Consider the following 12,663-nt stretch of genomic DNA (forward strand, 5'->3'; position numbering starts at 1 on the left):
TATTTTCTACAAGCCCTCTAGTGGCTGAAAAGTCCAATGCGGGATGCACAAGACCTGTTACACTTGGGGCAAATAAACACTTGAGTAGGCTGGGCTTGTGCTGCTGCCCGCTCTTTCTGTCTTTGACGCTTCTGGCGTGAGGCCTCACTTCTTTCTGCCTCAAACTTCATGCTGGCGGATTTGATGCTGGAACGCCGGCTGAGTCTATCTGTAGCTAGATGCCGCCATGACTGATGCTGAATGCCTGCAAGGGAGAGCTGTTTCTTCAGCTGGTCCTTATAGCGCTTTTTGGGGGCCCCTTGGTTTTGTCTCCCTTCCTTGAGCTCGCCAAAGAGAATTAATTTCGGCATGCGTGTATCATCCATCCTGGCTACGTGACCTGCCCAACGAAGCTGTTGTTTGAGTATAATAGACTCCATGCTGGGCAATTTGGCTCTGGTAAGGATGTCCTCATTTGAGACGTATCACTGCCACTTGATCCCGAAGATGTTTCGGAGACAACGCTGATGAAAGCGTTCCAGTAATCTGATCTGCTGGCGATACAGAACCCAGGTTTCAGCTCCATACAGGAGGGTAGGGACCACAATGGCTCTGTAGACCTGCACTTTTGTGGAAAGGCGCAGTGCATGATTCTGCCAGACTTTCTTTGAGAGTCGACCAAAAGAACTGCTGGCCTTGGCAAGGCGACTGTCTAGGTCCTTGGCAACAGATGCGTCGTTTGAGATAATACTACCGAGATACGTGAAGTGCTCTACTGCATTCAGGCTGGTACCCTCGATGTTGATTTGGGGTGGGGTATATGCTGTATGGGGGACCAGTTGATATAGCGCTTCTGTCTTTCTCAGGCTGATGGTGAGGCCGAAGGCTCTTGCTGCTTCAGCAAAACAGTTGACAATGTGCTGCAAGGCTTGCTCCATATGGGCGACGAGGGCGCAGTCATCTGCGAAGAGCAGCTCCATGATTAGCTGTTCTGTGATCTTAGTGTGGGACAGAAGGCGCCGCAATTTAAACAGACTTCCGTCGGTTCTGAAGCGGATGTAGATGCCGTCTGTTAAGCCTTCTTTGGCCTCACGAAGCATCATGCTGAAGAAGATGGAGAAGAGAGTGGGCGCGAGGATGCAACCTTGTTTGACGCCATTTGAGATGGGGAAGCTGCCGGACAGAGTCCCGTTGTACTTCACTTGTCCCATCTGGCCTTCATGCAGCTGGCGGATAATGGTGAGGAGCTTTGGAGGGCAGCCAAGGCATGCAAGAATCTTCCACAAACCCTCACGACTGACAAAAGCCTTGGTTAGGTCTATGAAGGCTGCATAAAGGGCCATGTTCTGTTCTCTGCACTTCTCCTGGATCTGTCTCAGGACGAAGATCATGTCGGTGGTTCCCCTGTTGGCCCGAAATCCGCACTGACTCTCGGGAGTATTTTCATGCGCTATGGTAGGGGTAAGCCTGTTGAGCAGCACTCGAGCCAAAATCTTACCTGCTATTGAGAGGAGAGTGATGCCCCGGTAATTAGAACAGTCGGACTTGTCGCCCTTGTTCTTGTACAGGGAGAATATGACCGCATCCCGAAGGTCATGTGGAACCATTTCCTTTTCTCAGCAACTGGAGAAGAGAATCTGAAGCTTGTCGAGGACTGCCTCACCTCCATGTTGGTACACCTCTGCTGGGATGCCATCTATGCCAGGAGACTTCCCTGGATTCAGCTGCGTGGTGGCCTTTCGGATCTCTTCAAGTGTTGGGGAGTCATCAAGTTCCCATTTCACCTCCACCTGGGGAATCTTCTCGATTGATGACTCTTGCACAGTGCGCTTGTCACTGAAGAGGTTTTCAAAGTGTTCTGACCAACGCTGCATAATGGTTTCCTTGTCCGTCAGAAGGGTGGAGCCGTCTGAGGAGCGCAGGGGTGCTTGCACTTGATGTGCTGGCCCATGGATGGTCTTAAGGGCTTCATAAAAGGAGCGCATGTCTCCGGCATCAGCATGTTGTTGTGTCTTCTCCGCAAAAGCTAGCACCAGTCGTTCTGCAGCATGCGGAGCTTGCTTTGCAGTGTGGAGCAGGCATTTCTGTAAGCTGTCTTGGCAGAGTGGTCATCAGGTTTAGCTAAAAGAGTCTTGTGGCATGCGCGTTTCTTTTCTAGTAGTTCCTGGATCTGTGCATCAGACTCATCAAACTAGTCTTTATTTTTCCTGGCTGAGAAGCCCACTACTTCTGCAGCCGTCTCCTGAAGGATGGCCTTTAACCTCATCCACTGTTGTTCAGGGTCATCAGGCAGGCCTTCTTCTCTACCCAGTCTCTCCTCTAGTTTGGCCTGGAACTCCATTTTTGTGTCTATGTCTTGCAGCTTGTGGACTTGTAGCTTCTTAAACTGTGGGCCTTTCTTCTTAGGAGGGGGCTTGAAAGTGAAAGCAATCTTGGAACGGACCAAGCGATGATCCGTATAGCAATCTGCGCTAGGCATCACCCTGGTATGTAGTAGGTCTCTTCTATCACGCTGTCGCATCAGAACGTAGTCCAGAACGTGCCAGTGTTTGGAGCGTGGGTGTCTCCAGGTTGCTTTGAATCTCTCTTTCTGTTGGAAAAGGCTGTTGTGATCGTCAAGTCATGTGCAGAGCAGAACTCCAGCAGCAGGCGGCCATTGTCGTTACAGTTGCCTATGCCATGTTTCCCTAGCACGTCCTTCCATACATCAGAGTCGCGGCCCACTCTGGCGTTGAAATCTCCCATGATGAGGAGCTTGTCCTGGGTGTCGACGCGCTGTAGAAGGTTGTGCAGATCGTTATAAAAGCCTCCTTAACTCCGATGTCGGCCTGCATGGTTGGGGCATACACACTAACAATAGTGGCAAAATCCTTGTTGTTGATGGGGAGCCGGAGTGACATGAGTCGGTCAGAATGTCCAACTGGCAAACTGTGTAACCTATGTGCTATGGCGCTCTTAATCATGAACCCGACTCCTGAGAGTCGACGATCTTCTTTAGCCTTCCCTGACCAGAACAGTGTGTAGCCTGTGCCTTCCTCGGTGAGTGACCCTTGGTCTGCAAAGCACACCTCGCTGAGTGCAGCAATGTCTATGTCAAGACTTGCTAGCTCTTTGGCGACTAAGGCTGAGCGTCTTCGAGGACGATCGCTATTGTCTGAGTCCATCATTGTGCGTACATTCCAGCACGCAATTTTCAGGTTCTTTGTTTTTCTTTTCGCACCGCGTGTAGTGATGCCCGTTGGCAGCGGTGAGCCAACCGGGTCTAGTGAGACAAGCCATGTTTAGACCACCTTTTCTAGGTCTGTCTCCATGTGGAGCAAGCAGGGCTATCCCTAAACAGGGCTGCTTGGTCACCCAGGGCCCTGCCGGATGATGCTGTTGTCTCGGGTCAGCAATCAAACGACCATAGCTCCTGAGCCGCCTGCATGCAGGATCGAGACTGCAGCTCCCAGTGCCATCATGCACCTGCTGTTTTCACCTCTTCCCATCGCTGCAGGGCTTTCCTTCCCGCCTGCGCTCCTTGCTTAAAGTGGAGATCAGCTCACGCACAACAATTCCACTCTTTAGGCAAGGTGGCACTCCACAGTGGCACAGACAAGCTGAGACGGCTGTGGCGACCACCAGGCTGTAGGTTTTACATCAGAGTGACCTTCTCCTAGCCTCTGGCTAAAGAACCTTCCTCGGAGGCACGGGGGCAGTAACCCAGGCTGGGAGTTTAACATCAGGGTTTTCCTTCCCCTAGGTGGACCGCCTTAACAGAGCTAATGAGTCCCATCTACCCACTGCTATAACTCAGTCAGCTGGGAGGCTCGTGATGGCGGGAGCGCCTAGATCCCGTATAGGTCATGGACCTACCACTGCCACACGCATATATATATATTATACAATAATTATTAAGATCCTATTGTCTTATGCACAATTGATACATGTTCAATAAAGCCCCTCTATCAATTAATCAATCATAAACAATATTTATGTTTTAACTGTATATGCAGGAAGGTGTGTGTGTGCCCAAAGTTAGAGAGTTAGCAGAAGTTAGCATGCACGCTAACATCCGCTAAATGCCTTGTAAATCACTCCAGAGGTGTTATCAGATTACAAAAACAGCATTTTCAGTTTTAGAAGTATTTATTTCTCACTAGATTTTACATAATATATGACAAAGAAGTTATATTTACAAAAAGAGGAAACAGAGTTTGCAGCTAGCTAGAACAGCCACTGATGTCACAGTGCTGCTCTACTCTGATTGGCTGTCACCCCTGCTCTTTAAAAAAAAAAAAAAAAAAAGAACAGAATGAAACAGAATGTCACTTTTTAACCTCTTAAAATAGGTCAAGGTTAGCCATGTTTGAACTTGTCCAAGATCTGTGTCCCAAGAATGTTCCCTGTGAATCTGAAGTCTGGCAGTAACAGGATTGGACTTATGCAGAACACAGACAGACGGAAAGATGGACACAAAGTCTTCGCAATACCTGATGGCTATATTTGATGGCCTCGGGTAAAAATCTAATTTTGAGAATTTTGATAAACTTGCAGGCATGGCAATTTACAAAACAAAAGAATATTGCAGCTCACAACAAATGACCTGTGACAATTCTACTTCACTCTTTTAATGCAGCTGGGGGTAGGATTAATTCACTCAATGAAAACAGCCTAAAAGCAGGATTTGAAATAGTAAATCATAAACATAATTACCAAAGCACTGATTCCCAAAGTGTGGGCTGAGAACATACTGCAGGTGGGCCAATACAAGTCATTAAAAATCCATTTTTTTAATGTCTTGGTATTATTCATGGGTTTTAATGATTTTACATAGATGTGACTTTCTGTTTTGTTCTTAAAATTGAACTGCCTGTTTTTTGAGTAGAACTGATACACGATTAAGCTTCAACCTTTTACTCATCTGACTGTTAAAGATCCTTTTCAGTCTCCACAGCGGCATTATTGGTCAAATGCAAATTATTACTTTAATTCTGCTGCATTAAACTTCCAGATATGTCATTGTAAATTTTAAAAAGTAGTTATTAAGCTGAGCATACAACCACTGACTTCAGCTTTTAGCTGTTACAGACCATTTCTTGACCTTGTAATTACGCCAACGCTGCAGCCAGTATGAACAAAATGTGCTTCAGGATGTAAAAACAGCTTATCTTCCATGTTGATGGCCTTCAACAGGACCTGGATCAATGAATAATCATATGTTCTCTTCTACTTTGTACTTTATCACGATGTGAATATAATGTTTAAGATCTCGCAGTGACTGCAGCACTCTGTTCCCCCGCATCAGTGTCTATTTAAAGAACAAATACCATCCCTTCATTATCAGTGTACCTGAGGAGTGTCGTGGCTCTTCTTGCTAAAGTTCTGTATAAATTCCACCAGCCCATGAACGACCAGCTTCACGGCTAGCATCACACTTTCCAGCTCCTCCCATGATGGTGCTGGTGCATCTGCACACAGATTAACAGCACATTTTGCTCAGCATGCAGTATAAATTCTTCAAATGATTTTTAAAATAACCTCAGATAGCAGCCAACTTATAGAGAAGAATGGAGCTGGGACCAGGATTCCTGTCTAAGTAGGTAATCATTCCCATGGGAAAGAGGACAGTAAGGGGTACAGCAATTTGGCATTTGACCCAAATGATGCTCACCTTTCCCCAAATGATTTACGTGAGGTTGATCTTGCCAAGTCAAAAGAACTCAACAAACCGACCTGAGGGAAGTAGGTCATCGAGCAGACAGGTGACATGACCTCGCCTCCAGTGAATGATCTATGACCTCACTGGGCAATTCCAGAACTCCATATGTGTGTCAGGTTTGGTGTCAGTCTCTGAGAAAAATTTGATATTAATAATTGACCTCTGTTACACCCCTATTCCACAGCGTGCCATTCTATCCCCCACGATCCAAAAAAAGTGAAAAAAACAAAAAACAAAACAAACAAAAAAAACGGGATGAAACGGCCTCCTCCGGCTTGCCTCCTAACAGACTGGCTTATAAATTGCAGACCTGGCAACTGGCTGGCTTATAAAGTGCAGACCTGGTAGCCCACCCGAAAACGAAAATAAGGAGCTGTGCCCTCAGCCAGAACCACAACAAACGCTGCTTCTCCTTCAAATTTTTACTCCAGTGGAGCACGATCAAACAAGTTTTGAGCCCGTTTAAAAACGTTAAAACATGATGGAAGCTCTTTAGACTACGAACACCTGGAAGTTACCGCGCACTAGCGACAATTTGGCGATTGGACAGCTTGAAAATTTCACCCTGATTTCAAAACTGGCGCCGATGATCACCGTGTACCAAGTTTGTTCAAGATTGACAAAGATGGATCAAGAAGTTACTATGATGCTTCAAAACGCACCTGGATTTTCTATTCGGGATGAAACGGGAAGGAAATGCGCTATGTGGAATAGACTCATATTTGACGCATTTCTGTGCCACATCCCCTCTCTCATGGGAGAGACGGGGTGTGGCATCTTTCTCCCAAAATCAACACAGTTGAAACAAAAAGATGTCCAGATGTGGAGTTCCGTTACATATGTCACAAAACTCTAAAACGAGCTATTTCAATCCAAAATTCTGCAATATAGCAGGCGGTTCCTCATGCACAGTTGCTGATTTGTGAGACTTTTTGTGAAAGCCTAACGTGAAACTCCAAACATATATGATTTTGTAAAGCAAACTGAACTACCTGGATTGTGGTCGATGTTGGCGAGAAGCTCCAGATGAGGTCTGAGGCTCGTGAGGTTGGCAGGGTCTCCAGTTCTCTGCAAAACGATTGTGAGCTCCTGAACGCTCTTTGCAAACGACTCTGGAGACTGCAACTGAAGCAAAAGGCAGTAACAGAGTGAAAATGCGAAAAGCACCCGTGTTTTGAATTCTCGCATCAATATGCAGTGAAAAAACACCCTGTCTGTATGGATGAGCACATGAAACTCATGTTACCTTATCAATGATGGACTGCATATGTGACTTGTGCACCAGGTCTCCGTACAGCAGAGACGACCACTGCTCGGGTGAAATTCGTAGTCCCGCCTCCATGGCAATATGGACGATCTGCGCGTCGTGCTCTCTCCTCAGAGCCTCATACGTTCGGAACTCTTCCTTCAGCTGCATCAATGAGGAGTCCTCATCACGCTTTGTCACCTGAAGGGAAAAAGTGATGAAGAAAAGAAAGACAGCAAAGAAAGCGCCGGTTATCTTTACCATAAACTGCACCATCGAGCTCTACCTTGAATTTGTGCAATTATCAAGGCATAATCTATCATAAGAAGTTTGATCATAATCCATGAAGACATTGTGGAGTTCTTGCATACACTCAGTTTCAGAGACTCAGCCGCCTGGTGGCCGCATTTAGAACAGAAACACTTCCGCAGCAAACTTGTCCAAAGTCTTAGGGCCTAGTTTACTAAAGGTTTGCATATGTTAAAACGTGCACAAACACCATAACACTCGCAAAAAAAACAAGCATGCCACTACGTGCTAAGGATTGCATCTTTCAAATGCACAAAATAGCATGCACTGTCATATTTAGCACGTTTGAATTCATGAATGAATGAATTTTATTTATTCAGCACACAGAGCAACAATAACAAAAACTAAAAATTAAAACAACAACTTAACAGTGTACTTGTGTCGCCAAAAGGGTGTAGGCAGAAGCAAAGCTTTTAAACACCCCACCACCACCCCCATTTCATGAATATACAATTTCAGGTTTGTCCAACAAAGTGCGCAAAATTATAAGAGGAAATATGCAAATAGGTGAGGTTTGCCCTTGCAACATGATTTATCAAGGTCAAAAGAAAATTTAGCAGGTCTGAATTTTGCATGTTTGAAACCATGATGTTACCTTATTGTGCTTGACAGATTGCTGTTCCGGCAGCAGAGAGGCCGTAGCCTCCTCATACATATATTAATAGTATTTAAAAAAAACATTAATTGTAACTGCTGGCATATTTAAAAAGTGAACGGTTTACTTTGTGCTTATTTCTTTAATAATAAATGTCTCCATATGTAATTGGTGCACGGACCAGAGTTCTGAGCTATTCTGTGCTGTGCACAAACTACATTTTAGGGTGACAACTGATCATTAGTGTCATAATTCCATTTACATATTTAAGCAAATGGGTGAATAATTATGCTCCATTCTGCTGGTGAAATAGAGAGAACTTAGTGAGGTGACCTTGTGTACCAAGTTTAGCACTAATATACAAAGTCTTTGTCAAGATATTGCATACACATTCACCAGATGGACACATACACACACACACACACACACACACACACACACCCGCTTTGTCTTATGTGACACATGTAACAAAAATCACTGTTGGTCAAACATATGGGAATATATCACCGGAAATTAAAAATCATGAACTCGGCTTTATATCCACATTGCACAACCAAATACTCATAAACATGCATTCAAATCACAAAAGATTTTTTTTATGTTTTCCTCCTCTTGAGGAGGTCGATCACTACACCCAGATTTGTTTTAATCAGCTGACAACTTTTGCAGAACCCTGCTAATAAACATGCAAACACCACTGATACTGTAACCACTTCTGAAGTTGATAAGATGCCTTTATTACTCAAGATACAGTGAGATTGCACCTGACAGTAGAATTCATTGCAAGAGAAGCGTGTCTGCGTCTGTCATGCAAGGCTGTGCAAAAAGGTCACGCATGGACTGCTGTTACTTCATGAGAAAATAGCTGACATATCTGCCCCGCCAATCATCTCTGTCATCAGAAACCAGGCCCCGAAATACATTCACACCCACACAATCCACCCACAGAAGCACATAGCTGTATTAGTATGAATTCAGCATCGTATAAAACAGAACAGAGTTAAAAAAAACATTAAAACATATTGTGTTATTAAACATCTATGCATATAGGCACTTTCCTGTTGCAAGCACAGTTTTGTTTTGAAGTTATTTTAGGCATATGTCACAGAAATTTGAGAATCATGGCATACGTGCAAGAAACAGTGGCAAACAGAGCTTATCATATATTTCTGTGCATGCTCATCCCATACACATTCATGCATTCATATGATATGACATGCACCTTGAAGCAGGAGGCCCTGTAGAGCAGTTGCACCACGTGGCCTATGCTGGTTTTGGAGGCCTGAGGGAACCGAGCCTCCAGCTTCTGGACTACAAACAAAACCAGCACCTTCCTGGACAGGGCTGAGCCGTCCTCCAGAGCCAGCAGAACCAGCTTGAGGGCATCTTCCTGCATAGCTGATGCAGAAGCATGACAGGAGGATGTAGACACAAAGAGAGGGAAAGAATCACAAGTAAACAGAGAGGTGAGTACATGCAAATTGTACCACTGGTAAAGTGTGTGCGCAAACTATCCTGCTAAAGTGTCCTCAGTCAACTTCACTCATGCTGTTATCACAATGAGAAATAGTTTCCCAGTCAGAATCTGCCCTATGAGTGATCATCACAGGACACCAGCTTGAACATTCTGGGACCAACATATACTGTAGCTTGATGAAGCAATGCAAAATGTGAACATAAGCAGTTTCCTCCTATTTCTCAATAAGACTTCAAAAACCAAAAAGATACTGATAATAATTCCATAAAAGTAATAATTCTCTGAGGGTTCCTAGATGTGCCCACTGCAGTGTATCATCCACGCAGCTGAGAAGGTGATTGACTGCAATCTGCCATCCCTTCAGGACCTGAGCCGAGCAAGGAAGATAGTGGCCGATCCCTCTCACCCATGACACAAACGTTTTGTCACCCTCCCCTCTGGGAGATGGCTGAGGTCCATCAGGACTAAAACCTCAAGACACAAAAAGTTTCTTTCCATACACAGTTAAACTTATAAATAATGCCAGACAACCCCATTTACCCTGCAACCCCCCCCCCCACACACACAAAGTACAGATTGATCATCCCTGTACTGAAAGGTACTGTACATCTGCATTGCACTACGTCATATTTGTTTGACAGTGAGCAGTTTTGCCTATTTGTCTAGTTGACTTCTTTACTTCTTATAGAAGTATTTTTCCTTTTCTTTTTATTGTTTATGCCCCAATTATTTCTTACATAAGTATTTTTTTCCTTTTCTTTTTATTATTGTTGTTTATGCACCAATGACACTAGATCAAATTCCTTATATGTGAGAACTTACTTGGCAATAAATTCGACTCTGATTTTCCATACAAGTGCGATGTTTTATGCCTGCTATAAGCTAGTCTCCTCCCTGTCATCCTGCGCTACCTATTTTGATCAATTATTTAGCAAATTGTTAGAAAGTATCAAAAGCTCTCCAACAAATGATTTATTTGATTTATATTTTGTAAAATATTCAGCAAAACATTTTGTTAAATATTCAGCTAAATATTTAATTAACATGCAAAATGTCAGTGATGTAAAAACAGAAGTGCCAAAATAAAAGCACCCAAACAGTAAGATTTATTTGGATAAATATTTAGTTAAATATTTGGCAAAATTTTGTCAAACTTTTAATTCAGTTTCAGCTAATATGCACATTGTCAGTCCAGGAAAAAGTGAAAGTGTTAAAATAAAAACCAAAAACTATAGTTTATTTGGCAAAATATTTAAATTAGCAAAGCATTCTGTTAAACGTTTAGTGAAATATTAAGCTCGTTTGCAAACTGTCAATGTTTGAGAAAAGAAGTGTTACACCCCCAACCCCAAAAAATAAGTAATTAAATAAATAACTCCAATACACGGAAATGGTTTATTTGTTTAAGTATTTAGTTAAATATCTAGCAAATATCTGGCAAAACTATTTATTAAAAATATAAGTAAATAAATATTTGTTAATATGCAAATTGAGAGTGCCAGTATAAGACAATGCCTAAATAAAAGCTGCAAAAAGAATGGTTTATTTGCCTAAATATTTAATAAATATTTATCAAAACAATTTGTTAATTTTGTGAAATGTTTAGTTAATATGTAAACTGAGGGTGCTGGAAAAAAGAAAATGTGAAAATAAAATCTGCAAAATTATTTTTATTTGTCTGAATATTTTGTGAAATATTTAGCAAAGCAATTGGTTAATTTAGCTAAGTATTTAATTGATATGTAAACTGAAGGTGCCAGAAAAAAGGAAATCTGAAAATAAGAGCTGCAAAAAGTATTGTTTATTTGAATATTTTGTTAAATATTTGGCAAATCAATTAGGTACAAATTTGGCAAAACATTTTGTTCATACGCAAATTGAGAATTTTGAAATGTCCAGAAATGTCCAAATAAAAGAAACAAAAATAATTGTTTAGCTGGCTAAATATTTAGCTAAAAATTTATTAAACAATGTACGTGCAAGAACTATGTGCAAGAAGTACAGATCCTGCACTGAATGCAGCCGTTAAATACGCATGAATGAATAATGTTTTCATATGTTTCAACACTAGGGGAAGCAAATCAAACGGAACATTTGGAATTATTTGTTGGTGATGTTTTGAGGCCCAATTTAGTGCAACACATGATGTCTCCAACCACACAATCTATCTATTCTTTAGTTCTGGTTTTACTTTCCCATTCTGTTGTATTTTTCCTCCTGCATTTATTTAGATAAATATTTAGTTAATATGTATATTACAAATCCAGTGGCAATCTTATCAAGTTAAACATTTAGCTCAGTGTTTTGTTAAATATTTAGTTAAATATTAAATATTTTAGTTAATGCAAAATATTTAGCAAATTATTTATTTAACGTTTAAGTAAATGCTAAAGTTTATAGAGAGCAAAATGTAACATCAAGCAAAGTGTATCATTAAGTGAAGTATTTCAATTAATATGGGCACATGAGTAGGCAGAATTTACATTCCTTTCAGACAATGGTATCCTACCCATAATGCCTTGCTCCTGTATAATGTTGAGTATGAGAATGGTTATGTGCTGACTCACCAGGCCCCAGGAACTGGCATCCTCGTGCCCTCACAGCTGCCCACAGGTTGGCAGAGAGTTGCTGGGGGTTCTGGTGCTGCAGGATAAGCTCTGTGACCGTACGTTCCCCTAGTGACCGGCCGGCTCGAACCGCCCGCACGCGTCCCTCCTCCTCCACCAGCTGGCAGTTCACCAGAGTCACCAGCTTCCTCTGCATGGGGCGACTCAGAGCACTCGGACTCAGAGCGGCCACACCTGTCCAAGACGGAAAAAAAAGCATGACTAACTGTCCAACCTTCCACTAATAACAAAGTTTATTCTTTGTGTCATAGGAATAACGGAGTCCGTCAGTCAGTGACAAAGTCTGCACATTTTCCATCAGTAACTTCGTAACATATTCACCTTTAAAATCTTGAATTCTGATAGATGCAGGTGAGCACAAGTGAACCTCCTGTTTTGGGTCACATTAGCATTCTTTAAAATAATAATTTGCAGTTAACCTTTTAAATACCCGTTGAAATAGGAATGTTGAATAACAGGACCCGTCTGGACTTGTCCAGGCTGCAACAAGTGTGTGTTTTGTTTGCATGTGATTTATGAAGATTTGCTGCTAATCACAGGGTCTTGGTGGCCACTCCGGTCACTGTTTCTTGTCTGTGATTGGCAATAAATAAATAAAGGTGTATTTGAACATGGCAAACTGTATAAACGGTAGGGCTGAAATGATTAGTCGAGTAATTTGAATAATTCGATTACAAACAAATGTTTAAGGCAAATTCTGTACCTCAAAGGTCCATTTAACATTGTAGT

At 42.4% G+C, this 12,663-nt stretch overlaps 1 protein-coding gene and 1 long non-coding RNA gene across 3 annotated transcripts in view; one reads left to right on the top strand and one right to left on the bottom strand.

Moving 5' to 3' along the window:
• The window catches only part of LOC117529379, an 883,736-nt gene that overhangs the window by 575,044 nt on the left and 296,029 nt on the right, over positions 1-12,663 (top strand). The gene's annotated exons all lie outside the window — the stretch shown is intronic.
• Positions 1-12,663, bottom strand: part of rc3h2 (ring finger and CCCH-type domains 2) — a 68,173-nt gene that overhangs the window by 28,397 nt on the left and 27,113 nt on the right. For both annotated transcript variants that reach the window (XM_034192124.1, XM_034192125.1), the window contains exons 4-8: positions 11,875-12,108; positions 9,053-9,228; positions 6,927-7,127; positions 6,673-6,805; positions 5,311-5,429 (exon numbers count right to left, since the gene is read on the bottom strand). In XM_034192124.1, the coding sequence (XP_034048015.1) occupies positions 5,311-5,429; positions 6,673-6,805; positions 6,927-7,127; positions 9,053-9,228; positions 11,875-12,108 (863 nt within the window). The remainder of the gene's footprint in view (positions 1-5,310; positions 5,430-6,672; positions 6,806-6,926; positions 7,128-9,052; positions 9,229-11,874; positions 12,109-12,663) is intronic.

The sequence above is a fragment of the Thalassophryne amazonica genome, chromosome 17 (assembly GCF_902500255.1).
Source record: "Thalassophryne amazonica chromosome 17, fThaAma1.1, whole genome shotgun sequence".
Taxonomy (NCBI): Eukaryota; Metazoa; Chordata; class Actinopteri; order Batrachoidiformes; family Batrachoididae; genus Thalassophryne; species Thalassophryne amazonica.